This window comes from Notechis scutatus, unplaced genomic scaffold (genome assembly GCF_049901735.1).
Source record: "Notechis scutatus isolate UNSWTSFEM ecotype Mainland unplaced genomic scaffold, rNotScu1.2 NSCUSCF90, whole genome shotgun sequence".
In the NCBI taxonomy this organism is placed as follows: Eukaryota; Metazoa; Chordata; class Lepidosauria; order Squamata; family Elapidae; genus Notechis; species Notechis scutatus.
In genome coordinates, this window is record NW_028263178.1 from 35,950 (window position 1) to 49,397 (window position 13,448).

Genomic DNA, 13,448 nt, shown 5'->3' on the forward strand with positions numbered 1-13,448 from the left:
ACTTCCTGGGGGACTTTGAGCGGATCACCAGGAGACCTTTGAATTCCAGTCCCACCTTAGTTCTTATTGAATTTGGGGTGGGAAAGTTGGAAACATTTTCTCAGATTAATGTAAGATACTAAAATTGGATATTCCTAGAGTGTGAGATGGCTGAGTGTCCAATATTGTGTGTTGTGATGGAGGAAAGGGAAATTGTGGGATAAATGCAGTGGTGGGGTTCAAATTCTTTTACTACTGGTTCAGTGGGCGTGGCTTGGTGGGCATGGCTTGGTGGGTGTGGCAGGGGAAAGTTACTTCAAAATCCCATTCCCTCCCCACCCCACTAGCCTGCTTTCCAGCTCCATTTTCCTGTGCATGGCTACCAAAGGAGATCCAGCCGATCACCTGGGACTCAGAGAAGAGATGGGGGTGGGGCCAGTCAGAGGTGGGATTTGCCAGTTCTCCAAACCACTCAAAATTTCCACTACCATTTCTCCAGAACTGGTCAGAACCTACTGAATACCACCTCTGGATAAACGCCTCTTCCCTGTGGCACAAAGCCACAAGTCTCTGCCTTCTTCTACTGCTTGTGCAAGAACCAGAGGGATTTGTGTGAATCTTAGACTGACCTTCTTCTGATCCACCAGATCTTTTCTTATCTCCTTCAAATGGAATTTGCAAAGGGATCCTATTCGCAGTTAGGAGCCTTTATGAGACATAAAAATTGATTCCCAATTGATCAGCAATCTCTGTGGCTGCAGAGCAGAGCAGCTTCCATGGGTGCCTCTTCCTAGAAACCTAGAAGTCCCCCTCCACTTATTCAGCCCCTTCTTGGACCTGGATGAACATTATGCAGCATTGGAGGTTTGTGACCTGGTCAATGATGTGGCTGCCTTGAGACAGAATCCCTGAAACCTCCTCCTGGGAAGAGTCCCAAGGTTCCCTTTCTCTGGACATCTTCTCCAGCCCTTCACAGACGAGACAGGCTTGGAGGAGGAGCAGAGAAATGCTTTAGGTACAAACTGTAGAGTGGAAAATGAAAGGGCCTGAAAACTACTATTTTATTACTCTGGTTGATGAAAGAAAAAAAATATACAGTGGAAATTTCTTTACACACTTCATTTTTTTATTTCCTTTTTTTTTTTTTTTTTGCTGTGAAGTACATACCAAAATAAAAACAATCCCAAACTGAAATCCCAGACAGGTGTTCTGCTGAATTCTTTCTGCAAAGGAAGTTTTATCAGGAAATCAAGAAAGACTCATATAAGAGGGATGAAGATTTACCTCCTCAGCTGAGAGCCAGTCAAACATGGCATTTCACATCATTCTGGCATTTTTAGGGAGAGGATCAGGCAACCAGGCTGGTGTTTGATTCCCACAGTTTCCTCCTGACCTCTTTTCCTACTCATTCTCTAACACCCACCCACATGTTTAGCTGCTGTCAGTAGGAACAAGTGCATCAATCATTTTTATAAGGTGTCATGTTCAGTAGCTGTTGCTGAACAGGTGAATTCCTCTGAATTTTACAGTGGTCTCTTTAGCAATATTTATTGAGGTGGGAGGGAACTGCAAGAATTCCAGTCGTCAACAATTCCCCATTTTGTAACATATAGATATCATTTTCTTTGACTCCTGCATACTATCAAAATGGAAATCAAATAAAAGAAACATTAACAATTCTTCCACTATCATAATGATGTTATATCTCATGTTTTTACATTTGTTCTGGCTGTGAGATGCTCCTTTGTGTTCAGCTCTGGCCTCAGAAGGATAATGTAGCACTTGGGGATGAAGATGCAGACCAGCAGACCAGCACTGGAGGCCAGGATGGCGAAGACCTGCACAGCCACCATGTGTTTCCCTTTGGTGCTCAGGTAGGTGGGCACAAAAGTCACCCAGACACTGCAGAAGACCAGCATGCTGAAGGTGATCAGTGTGGCTTCGTTGAAGGCCCCAGGCAGATTCCTGGCCAGGAAAGCCACCGTGAAGCAGACGGCAGCCAGGAAGCCCATGTAGCTGAAGGTGATGTAGAACATGACAACGGCCCCTTGGTTGCATTGCAGGATGATCTCTCCAGGCTGGGAGTGGAGATCAGAGTCAGGGAAGGGGGAGAAACTCCCAGCCAGATGGAGCAGATGATAACTTGGACACCAGAAGAAGACAGGATGATGGAGTTGGCCAAGCTCTTCCCCAACCATCTCTTTGCTCGGTTTCCTGGTTTTGTGGCCAGGAAAGCCAGCACCACCATGATGGTTTTGGCCAAGAGAGAAGAAACGGCAACTGAGAAGATGATGCTGAAGACCGTTTGTCGGAGAAGGCAGGTGGCTTTCCTTGGTTGACCAATGAAGAGAGAAGAAGACAAGAAGCAAAGCAGGAGGGAGACCAGGAGGATGTAGGAGAGGTCCCGGTTGTTGGCTTTGACAAGGGGAGTTTCTCGGTACTTAATGAATATGATTAAAACAAGGCCTGTGGTTAGGAACAAGAATAGGGCAAAAGAAACCAGGATGATGCCCAGAAGTTCTTCATAAGACAGGAAGGTTATAACTTTGGGGATACATTGGACTCTTTTTTTATTTGGGAATTTATCATCCGGACATTTGGTGCATTTTTCTGTATCTGAGAAAAAAAACAACCCCATATTTCTTTGTCCTTTGCATTTCAAGATATATTGTACATTCTTTGGGAACAAGTGATTATCAGGAGCATTTTCCGGGATGGATTTCTTAATATCTCCAGAGACAAAAAATAAGTGTATCACTTTTTTTAAAAAATATAGCTACAGTATATTTTTGATAGGCTATGAAATTGAGGGAAGCTTTGGACTTGAAAGATTTCCTTTGTAATGTTCAGAATATTGATAGGAACCTCCATTACTAAAGGAAAATAATGAATCAATTAATCTTTCTAGAGAAACTTACGTGCAAGATGGCAATTCTTGTCATACTTGCCTCAGAGGTGGCTGGCAGATCAAGTGACTGTTGCAAATAATTTGGAATGGCCATTGGAGCAGTGGTGATACGGGTGCAGACACATACAGGCATAACTATCCATGCCACCATATTGTATATCTCGTATATCAGCAATACCTTTTCAGTGTTCCTCAAAGGGAACCCATGTAGACTGCATTGCAATCCTCCTTTCAGGAGGTGGACCTAAAACAATTCCTCGTGTTTCAAGGAACTCAGGTGTTCCTAGAGAAGTAAATGTGGAAGGAAGGATACATCCAAGCTAAAAAGAAGAAATATTTTCTCTGGCAGTAGTAAAGCTTGTCCAATCTGCCACAGCCACCTGTCTCTATCCAGCCCTTCCTTCACAGTCTTTTTGCTCTTCTGTTTAGATAAGAAATGGGGCATTTTGGAAATAAACCAGAAACCAATTCAGCTTCAAAGTGTGTTTTAATTCACACTTTCATGACAATGCTCTGGATGGATCCAGTTCCACCAGGCCTCCCATTTTCCTCTGGTGTCACCCACCTTTCTGAGTGGAGAAGGTCCCCTCCGGACAAGGAACGCAGTCGTAGCAGCAAACTGGCTCTCCTTCTCGAGCCCTCTTGACAAATCCAGGATGACAACTTTCCACACATTCAGATTGAGGAAAGGACTGAGCAGGAAAACAACAAGATTGCCAAAGGAAATGTGTTAGGACTCTCCGTCCATGGAAAATGGAGGTAAAAATGGATATTAGACAAGATATTAGATATTAGCCTCTGGTCTTCACTTAAGTAAATACAAAATCTGTCACTATTTCCAAATGGTTGGAGATATAACTTCTGGAAGATTCTTCCTTTAGTTCCTCTCTTTTGCTTTTGGCATCTCACATTGCCAAAAAAAAAAGGACTTTATTAAATAGAAAAGTCTGGAGAGATGGAACCAGGGTGGGATTCTACTGGTTCTGTCCAGTTCTATAGAACCCGTTGTTATGATTCTGCAGTTGAGAACGCAATTGCACCACTGACTGCCCCCCCTCTCTGCCCGCCCCTCCCCTCGCTCCCAAGTCAGTCCTTATCGGCATGTGGGCATCGCCTGCAGCCTGCTTTTGCCCACTCGCCAGCCAGCCATTGCTGCATGCCTTCCGCTGTGGCCCTGCCTGATCTCCCTGGGTGAGGAGGCTCTGCAAGCTCAGGGCCCAGTCGCCTACCTGCCACTGCCGGTCACCTTTACCCCCCACCCCACTTGCCTTTTGCTGCCACCACCCGCCGCCCTCACCCCCAGAGGTAAGGCCCAGTATCTGCAGTGAATCCAGGCGGGGCGAGATGCAGACTGGTGGGGACCCGAGCTACATTTCGCTGTACTGGAAGACATGTGGAGAGGCTCGTGTCCTCCTACTGCTGGGAGAGCAAGAGAGTCTTTCCCGGCACAGCTCGGGCGGCAGAGAGAAACAGGATTCAAGTGGCTGCTTCTCTGCCACCAGAGCCACCCATTTCCCTATTGGAGAGGAAGTTGCAAACTTTTGCTGTGCCGGGAAAGACTCTCTTGCTTTCCCAGCAGCAGGAGAACATGAGCCTCTCCACATGTCCTCCGGTACAGGAAATTTAGCTGGGATTCACGCAGGTGCTGGGCCTTACCTGCTGGGGTTAGGGTCCAGGTGGAGGCAAAGGCAAGTGGGGTGGGGGGTAAAGGTGACCGGCAGCCCATTCCTACCCATGTCGGCAACAGGTGTCATCGCCAAGTTGAGGAGAATTTGGGAAAGAGATGGAGAGTCCTGCAGTGGCGGCACAGGAGCGCCGTTGAGAATTGGGGAAGTGGCCTTCTGGTGGTCCAACCTGGTGTTCAGGCTGGAGGCGAGCCACAGGAAGTCAGAGCACTGAGGGAAAGGGGAATTGCCAGGGGAGCCGCCCTCTCCTGCCGAATTGGGACCATTTGGGGTAGTCCTAGGAATTGGGTGAGTCGAGCCGCAGCTCCTTGCCTTCTTAGCTCAGGGAATGGCCTTTTCTGCAGGAGGAAGACTGCGGATGGGGAGGTCTACCTGAGTGACTCCTCCGGTGTTCACCAGATTATTTGGACACTTACAAGCAAGCACAGTTAAAGGCACTGCTGTCACATGTCAGCCCAGACCTCACCCTGGCTCCGTAAAGCCAACACCAAAGAAGTGGGCGATCAGGTGAACCTGTGGTGCAATGCTCACTCGGATCTCGGCCGCTCCAGGTCATCCGACCTCAAAGCCCTTTAGGAGCCACCGTTCCCAGGTTTCTACTCGCTGTGTTGTGCTTGGTCGCTCCTCTTCACCTTGCTGAAGCGGCTGGCCCTGCCCTCCCCTCCCCTCACCTGGCCTAAGAAGGTGAGGGTGAGGGGGGATGAGCGGCTGGGTCCCTATCTTCCTGATTCTCTCTCCCACTCTGTGTGTGTGTCTCCCTGAAAGCGCGGCTGGCCAAGCCAGCAAGCTCTCCTTGGCGCTCTTCATTACTTCTTTCATTTCTTGTTTTTGGAATCCAGACTGGCTGAACAATGATCGCAGGCTGCGGTGGAAGCATCCCTTGGGCGACCTCCTCCTCCTCCTCCTCTCCTCCTCCTCCTCCTCCTCCCCTCCTCCTCCTCCTCCTCCTCCTCCTCCTCCTCCCCTCCTCCTCCTCCTCCTCCTCCTCTCATAACCGGGTTGTGGCAGGGCCGGGAGGGTGCATGCGCACGGGAGATGCTCCTCAAGCAAATGCCAAAGCACAGCAAAACCAGTATGGGGCGGGTGGCTGCTCACTTGAGGAGCGAGCATCTCCCCACACAACTGCACCCTCCTGATCCATCCACAGCTGCCGGGTAGAGGAGGAGGAAGAGGAGGAGGAGGAGGAGGGTCACCCGAATGGACGCTTCCACCGCGGTCTGGCAATCATTGTTCAGCCAGTCTGGATTCAAAAAGAAGAAATGAAAGAAGTAGCGAAGAGCACAAGGAGAGCTTGCTGGCTTGGCCATGCCACAGCTTTCAGAGGAGACACACACACAACACACACACACACACACAGGGGGAGAGAGGGGGAAGATAGGGACCCGGCCACTTCGCTATCCCCACCGTCACCCTTACCTTCTCGCACTGCTCCATTTTGTGAACCACCTATGGTTGAGTATCTCCTTCAAACTGGTGAGAATCCCACAAGGGCTGGGGAATGTGTCACTAAGAGCTTCAGGTTGGTTTGCTCCTTGTGCCCAAACTAGCAAAGAAAAAAGGGAATTCTGTTGACCAGGGCCTAAATTCAGATGAATTTGAATCATGATTGGGTGGAGGTCCTTTTGGTCCCATTGGGAGAGAAGCTTTGTCCTGCTTGGGGAAAAGTGTCCCCTGAAAGGGCCGGTTCATAGTTGGGGAGGTTCTTAAAGAGACCCGACCTGGTCAGACTTACCCATGCCTCTCTTTTACACACACACACACACACACACACACACACACACACACAAAGGGGGAGGAGGGAAGACAGGGAAAGAGGCAGAATGAGAGAGAGATACAGAGAGATACAGAGAGGGGGAAAGAGAGAAAAAGAGAGGGAAAGAGTGAAATAGAGGGAATGAGAGAAGAGGAAGAGAGAGACAAGAAAGGAAAGAGAAAGAAATAAAAGAGAGAAAGGAAGCAAAAGGAGGAAAATGGATAGACAAAGAAAGGGAGAGATGGAAGGACAGGACAAAGAAAGAAAAAGAAAGAAAGAGATGGAGGGAGGGAGGAAAGTGAATGAGATATATGGATGGATAGATAAATACATGGAAGGAGGGAGAGAGAGAGAGAAAAAGGAGAGGAAGGAAGGACACAAACCCTGGCTTCAGAAGACTCTTTGAAGCAGCACAGCAATCTAGGGCTGGGCTGCAAGGGATCTCGGAGGTCATCTAGTCCAACCCCTGCTCCAGCAGGAGATCCTTACAGAATCAAAGAATAGCAGGGTTAGAAGGCTGTGTGCGCGTGTGTGTTTGTGTGTTTGTGTTTATGGTTGTCAAAACTCCAAAACCAGGTCAAGGAGCTCTGGGGAGATCAGTCATAAAGTAGAACACTTGCTAAGCAACTGGCCATTAAGCGAGGACCACTTGTATTTGGTTTGCCAGTCACATGGCCACCTGGCCATGCCCATCTGGTCACGTGACCATCAAGCCACACCCACAAATTAAGCCACGCCCACAGAACCGGTTGTTACAAAATTTGAATCCCACCCCTGGATGGAACTGAGAAAAGATTTCAGCATTAAGTGATAACCAGCCAGTTCCTTCTCATGACCCCATTAACACGCATTTCTCCCCTCTTCTCACACCCTTAATTTTAAGGTGTGATATCAGAACAATCTTGATAATTTCAGGTGAACTGAAAGCCTTGGAGCTGCTTCCTAGGAGCAGAAGGCCCATTGCTCCATCCCAGGGAGGGTGAAAGGGAGGCATGGAGAGCTCTGGCCAGGTCCGGCCTCCTTAAGAGCCTCCCAGATTATGGAGCTGCCCCTTCAGGGGACACTTTTCCCCAAGCAGGACGAGAAGAAGCTTCTTTCCCCAATGGGGCCAAAAGGACCTCCGTCCACTCACGATTCAATCCCATCCGATACAGTCCAAGCCTGGATTCAGGCCCCGGTCAGCAGAATTGCCGCCTTCGTTGCTCTTCTGGGCACAAGGAGCAAACAACCAGAAGCTACTAGGGACACATTCCCCAGCCCTTGTGGGATTCTCACCCGTTTGATGGAGACCCTTAATTGTACGTGGTCCACAAAATGGAACAATACCGATGCCTCCCAAGCAGTCTAAGGAAAAATCCAGTTTTTATTGCCCAGATTCAGTTCTCGGTGAAGGTCAACCACCTTTGGGGAATAGCATCAGCCCTCTTGAAATGGGACCTCAGGCTTTGGAAAACAGAGGAAGGACATCAAAAGTTTCTCCTACCTTGTTGAGCAACTTTAGCCGTGAAAGAACATCTTGCCTGATAGAAAGTCTGTTTCTTTTAAAATACGCCAGAGTCTCTGTCTTGGGATCATCCCTGGGAAGAACCAAGAAGCCCCAAATGAACAGATCTGCTGCTACCTCTCCATTTGGGTCCATGTAGAGTTCAAAGTCTGAAATATTGACAAACTCATTCTTCTCCAGGAAAGGATGGAACTAACCTAGCTCGTTCTCCCGCATCGGGCTAAGGGTGGTGGCTGTTTCCGCTGCGAGCGGCTCAGACCCGCTGCTGCTGCTCTGCAGCAGCCCGCCTGGCCTTTCTTTGAGGTGGAAGAGCTGGTGGGGGGGGGGGGGGGGCGGTGGGGGGGGGGGGGGGGGGGGGGGGAGGGGAGAAGGGGGGGGGGGGGGGGGGCTTCCCCCGTGGGGGGGGGGGTCCCTTTTCGCAGGGATTTTTAATAATTAGCTTTACCTTGAAAGCAAAGGGAAGGCGGGAGCGCCTGAAGTCTCCTCAGGGCTCCGGTTGCAGGGAGGAGCCCTGACTGGCCGCACGTGGCTGCACCAAACGCCGCGGCATTGCTCTAACGCCGCAGCAGCAAGGGAGAAGGGGCAGCAAGGGAGAAGGGAGAAGCAACGGTGGGAGGTCTCCCGATATGAAGTGCCCCACCAACGCAGGTAGCACCATATCCGGGCATGCAACAACAGTACTTCCTAATGGCAAGCCCCCCCCCGCTTCCCCCCCCATTTCACATGTTTAATATGGGGCTTAATTTGGGGGGAGGGGCTTAATTTGATTTTATGCCAATAAAACATGGTGGGGCTTCCTACTGGTGGAGGCCGTATTGTTGGAGAAACACGGTAGTTTGTATCTTTCCATCAGTACCTTCCAGTTACGAGTTTCATCCCATCATGTTTCAGTAATGCCAGCTATATCATATCTACCTTCATGTACTAATGCTTCAAATTTGCCCTGTTTGTTCCCTAAACTTTGAGCACTTGTGTATATGCATTTGAGTCCTTTATGGGTTCTTGGGTATGTTTCTGATATCTCCATCCTTTCCATCACTCTATATTTCATTATGTTTTTCCTTTTCTTCTTCTTCTTCTTTCTCTTTAGTCCCTTCCTCTTTATATGATTGGTTATTTAGTGGTTTTTGCTTGGAATTAGATTTTAAAGGTCTTGAAGATTGGCCTCCCCCCTCAATTTTAGTTTAAAGTCCTTCTGATAAGATGAGCTAGTTGTTTTCTGAATATATTCTTTCCATTCCTTGTGAGGTTCACTCCATCCCTTGACAGTAGGCCTTTATGTAAAGAAAGAAAAATATCTACCAGATAGAGAAAAATACACACAAACCTGTGGGACTTTGTAGGTGCCTACTAATGGTGATATCTGGGTGGAAAAGCTCCATCCAGAAAAGCCAGAAGGTTGTCCTTCCTTCCACAGCTGTAGTTGGGGACATTGGCGTCTCCAGTAGAGAGCATATCCAGCAAGGCATCTGAAGTGTGGAAAGGATGTTGTAGCCAAGTGTGAGATTCTGCAGAAGCTGGGAATTCTTGTCAAGCAGTTGAAAGGTGAAAATGAAGTGTAGGATATTTGTAAAGCCAAGAGAAACACTACTGTAAAAATAAAGTTCATGTTATTATCATCATCATCATCTACTGTAATAACAAAATATCTTTTTAAAAAATTCAATCCTCTTTGTGTCCACAATCATACTTTTAAGTAGATCTATTGATCCAAAAGTAATGATTAGTTATATAATTTGGAAATTGGCTGTGTTGAGGAACAATTTTAATTTCAATCATTACTTTAAACAAAGTTCACTATTCAAGTGATGAATTCAGGATTTAACTGTGAAAGAAAAATAGCAAAATAAATTGGAGTTATTTCAGGTTTTTTCAACTCCCATCTTTGAATTCGAGTCTCTTCCATAAAACCAGACAAAGAGCAAGCCATGGAAATCAAAATCATTCAGGTCCTACAATAGAGATGTAACTGAAACAAGAAGAAAAGGAAAGAACTGCAAATAAAGGGAATGCAACTCCATTGCCCTGAAAGACTTACGAATGAGACTGACTAGAAGGAGCCCTGTTGAAAGGCAACGTTATAGGCGATATTACTCTTTCAGTTGTGAATATACCAGTGAGATGGTCTCCTGGCCTGTAATAGCTCCATGGATGGTCTCCATCCTCCAAACTCAGAGGACATTTCCCTCTAAGCGTCCCAGAGACCAGCTGGTACAGCAGCAGCAGCAGAAGCTGAAGCAGGAGGTCCATAATTCATGGAGTTTTGTTAATCCCCTTCCCGTTTCTAAAGAATAAGAAGAGTTGGAGGAATTCAAAGCACTCTCAAAAGAAGGAATATCCTGCGTCTTTCCTGATTCAGAGACAAACCAAACTTCATCTGGAAAGGAGAGAAAGTCGATTCAGAAGCACAGCCTATGCCTTTCTGAAAACGTTTGCCACACAGAGCCTGACTTGAGGCATTTATCCTTTTCTGGTACAAGATGACTTCCAGGTTGCTTCACTTTGATGTTTACATTGGAGGAGTAGCAGAAAAACCTGTGAGTGAAAAGCGACAGATACACCCCTGGGGACATTGTTCCATACTGGTTGTGGTGCTTCCTGTCAGGACAAGTCCGGAAAGTGATGCTGGAGGGAGAGAGTTCAACAAGAGGAGGATTGACTTCTCCTGTCCTTCAACTTGGTCTCTCGTCTCCAGAGATGGCTGGGGAAGGCCACCCAGAGCTATGGAGCTTTGTGACACTCTGGGTTGATGTCACTTTAGTGCTGCCTGTCTTGTAATACCAAGGAAGCAAGCAGCACCCTTGGACTCTGCCTAATGTTGAAAGTTGGGCCTGTCAGTGCTTTTCTTGGATATCAAAACTCCATATATCTCAAACGTTGTTGTCTCTCCTTTGAGACAACGAGTACCTGGATGACTGAGAGTCTCCATAGACAGAACTCCACATGCCAATCCTGAATTGGAGGTAATGTTCAAATTCCTTGGGCCTGAAGTGAAATTTCCACTCCCATCTGTTCTGCCTCAGTATGAGATCTTTGGCGGCTCTGGGTTCAAGCTGTTGTTTTTGGAGGCCAGGTTGATGCCTAACAAGGCTGCTCTTCTCCATGATGTTCTCTGCCGTGTCTCACTGAAGCTGGGTTGTTGTGCCCAGAGGGGAGGAAGCCCCTTCTCTGTCAAGAATGTGCCCACCTCGATTTCTGAGTTTGCCTCAGGGGAGACCCTAGGAAGAGGAGGAGGAGGAGGAGGAGGAGGAGGAGTGGCTTTTCTCCTCAGTGGTCCATTATCGGCTCTGTGAAGGCTGCACATAGACCTGTATTTTTTCTCAGGGTGGCTGCTTAACATTTCCCCAGCCTGGTGAAGGATGTTGTGTGAATATGGTCCTTGAAGGAAGAAAAGCTTCCCCTGTTTTTTGTCCCAGGCAATACTTTTATCTTCCCAAAGTTCCTGGGATAAGCAGTCCAATACTACAAAGGCTTCCATGCAAAGTTAATTTTATTGGATTATATCAGATATCCTCAAAGTATAACTCACAGATATGCAGAGATTCATCTAATGTCCAATCTTTGCCCCAGTGATCGCCTCCATAGTGTGAAAAGATGGTTATCTTCATCCCACAGCGATATACCAAAGGAAGACTCCAGCACGATGCTGGGATCCAGGTAAGAATGTCCAAAACCTCCCTCAGCCCTCCAGAGGTCAAGTCAGTGACCCATCAGGATTACAGATGTGACCATGTGACATGAACTACATCTCCAAGAGGCATTAACTACATTTCCCATGAAGCATTCCCTTAAGGGGACTTCTCATTCCCAAACTAGCTTTATACTGTCTAACCAGCACACCCTGCTTGTTTCAGTTATAAACTATTGTCCAGCTTTTCTCTGATGAATTCATGTACTGCGGGATGCCCATCATTCACTGAGCCAATTGATCCAACTTCCGAAAACAAACCACGGTTAAAAGTTGCCAGTGTGAATGCAGCCATTGGTGAAGTGAGCAAGTTGTGTGGATGTGACCAGAGAGAGGTGGTAACTTCACCCACCCACTCCAGTTTCTCTCCCGCAACCAGCCCTCTGGAGGCCCAGAAGAGGATGGAGGAGAGGCCCTCCCCATCCAGGTCTGGCTTTGGTAACCAGGAGCTCAGCCAGTCTTAGGAGGGGCAAGAAGGCCTTGGATCCACTTCAGGATTTAAACAAAGATCAAATTTATTCAAGGTGCCGAGAAGGAAGGTTTCACAGACAGAACACAGCTAAAAAAAGATAAAGAAAAAACCAAAGACCCATAAAGCCATTCAAACGCGGCTTTTCCTCAGGCCTTGGAGGCTGACTCAATGGATGGAACCCGGTATCCCTCCGTGTCCCCTATGAGACCCAGGCCTGGGTAGCCCCACTGAATTGGGGGCCCCGTGTTTCCAGTGGAGGAAGCCCAGAGCGACCCTGGAGGTCTTTTTTTTTTTTGTAAATTTTTTATTTTTTAAGACAAACATATACAAACAAAACATAAAAACATAAAACCATCTTCCATTTTACATACATACAGTGTGTCACTTGGTTACAAATCTTTTGTGCTATCCTTTCATAGTCATTGCTCACGGTTTATATAAATTCTCACATTGTCAAACTAACATATGTTTATCTATATCAGTTAATAATCATCCATGACTAAACTATTTATTCCATCATTTTATATGAGATATTCTAAATTTTATTGTAAAATTTATATTGTACTTTCATCCAATGGTTATATATATCTGTATTATACCGTGTTTCTCACATAATAAGGCCGGGCCTTATTTTTTTTTGACCCCCGAAAAACCGGCTAGGCCGTCTTTTCAGGGGTGACTTAATTCCCCCCCCCCTTGCATCCTCGGGTGGGCAGGCAGCGACAGCTTGGATGTTCGGGAGACCTTCCATCACCGTTGCTTTTCCTTCTCCCTTGCTGCTGCGGCGTTACAGTAACGCCGCGGCATTTGGCGCAGCCATGTGCGGCCAGTCAGGGCTCCTCCCTGCAACCGGAGCCCAGAGGAGACACTTGGCTTCAGGCGCTCCTGTCGCCGCCTTCCCTTTGCCTTCAAAGGTAAAGCGAATTATTTTAAAAACCTCCGCTCATCCCATCAGGGTCGCGCCGGAGCCTTGCGAGCTGGGCAGAGCCGGGAAAGCGCGGATGTTTCCTGGTTCTGCCCAGCCCGCACGGCTCTGCCGCGGCCCTGGTGGGATGAGCGGAGGTTTTAAAATAATTCACTTTACCTTCAAAGGCAAAGGGAAGGCGGCGACAGGAGCGCCTGAAGCCAAGTATACCAACAACAAAAGGCAAATCCTCAGTAGATGGAGGGAGGTGGCTATGTGCCCCCCCGGGCTGCTTCAATGCAAGGTCCTGACTTGCAGCATCCTGCCATTGCCGCCGCGTCCTTTTCGCCGCCGCCTCCCTCTCTGACTGCGAAACTCGTGTGCTTTGCCAAACGCTCTGAGCGAGGCGAGCTCTTTCATACATAGAGATAGAGAGAGAGAGAGGGAAAGAGGCCGCCCGCTTTTTATCACGCCGCCGCCGCCGCACCACCGGCTCTAGGCCAAACCCCGGGCCTCGCTCGGAAAGCAAATACCGCGCATGAGAGGAAAAGACGC

At 47.9% G+C, this 13,448-nt stretch overlaps 1 protein-coding gene across 1 annotated transcript; it reads right to left on the reverse strand.

Annotated features, from left to right (window-relative positions):
• Positions 1-1,518: 1,518 nt before the first annotated feature.
• Positions 1,519-8,017, reverse strand: LOC148128435 (vomeronasal type-2 receptor 26-like). Its single transcript, XM_087949097.1, has 3 exons — positions 7,809-8,017; positions 3,453-3,579; positions 1,519-2,595 (listed from the first exon to the last, which is right to left on the reverse strand). Exons 1-3 carry the CDS (start codon positions 7,962-7,964, stop codon positions 1,910-1,912), a joined length of 969 nt encoding a protein of 322 aa, XP_087805223.1. The 5' UTR covers positions 7,965-8,017; the 3' UTR covers positions 1,519-1,909.
• Between the last annotated feature and the right edge of the window lie 5,431 nt (positions 8,018-13,448).

Excerpts from the sequence above, each read along its gene's own strand:
- LOC148128435 (XM_087949097.1), bottom strand. The coding sequence starts at position 7,964 with ATGGACCCAAATGGAGAGGTAGCAGCAGATCTGTTCATTTGGGGCTTC. Across the intron at positions 3,580-7,808 it reads GGCTAAAGTTGCTCAACAAG|TCCTTTCCTCAATCTGAATG; the intron begins GTAGGAGAAACT and ends TTTCCTGCTCAG. Across the intron at positions 2,596-3,452 it reads GACCTTCTCCACTCAGAAAG|ATACAGAAAAATGCACCAAA; the intron begins GTGGGTGACACC and ends TTTTTTTCTCAG.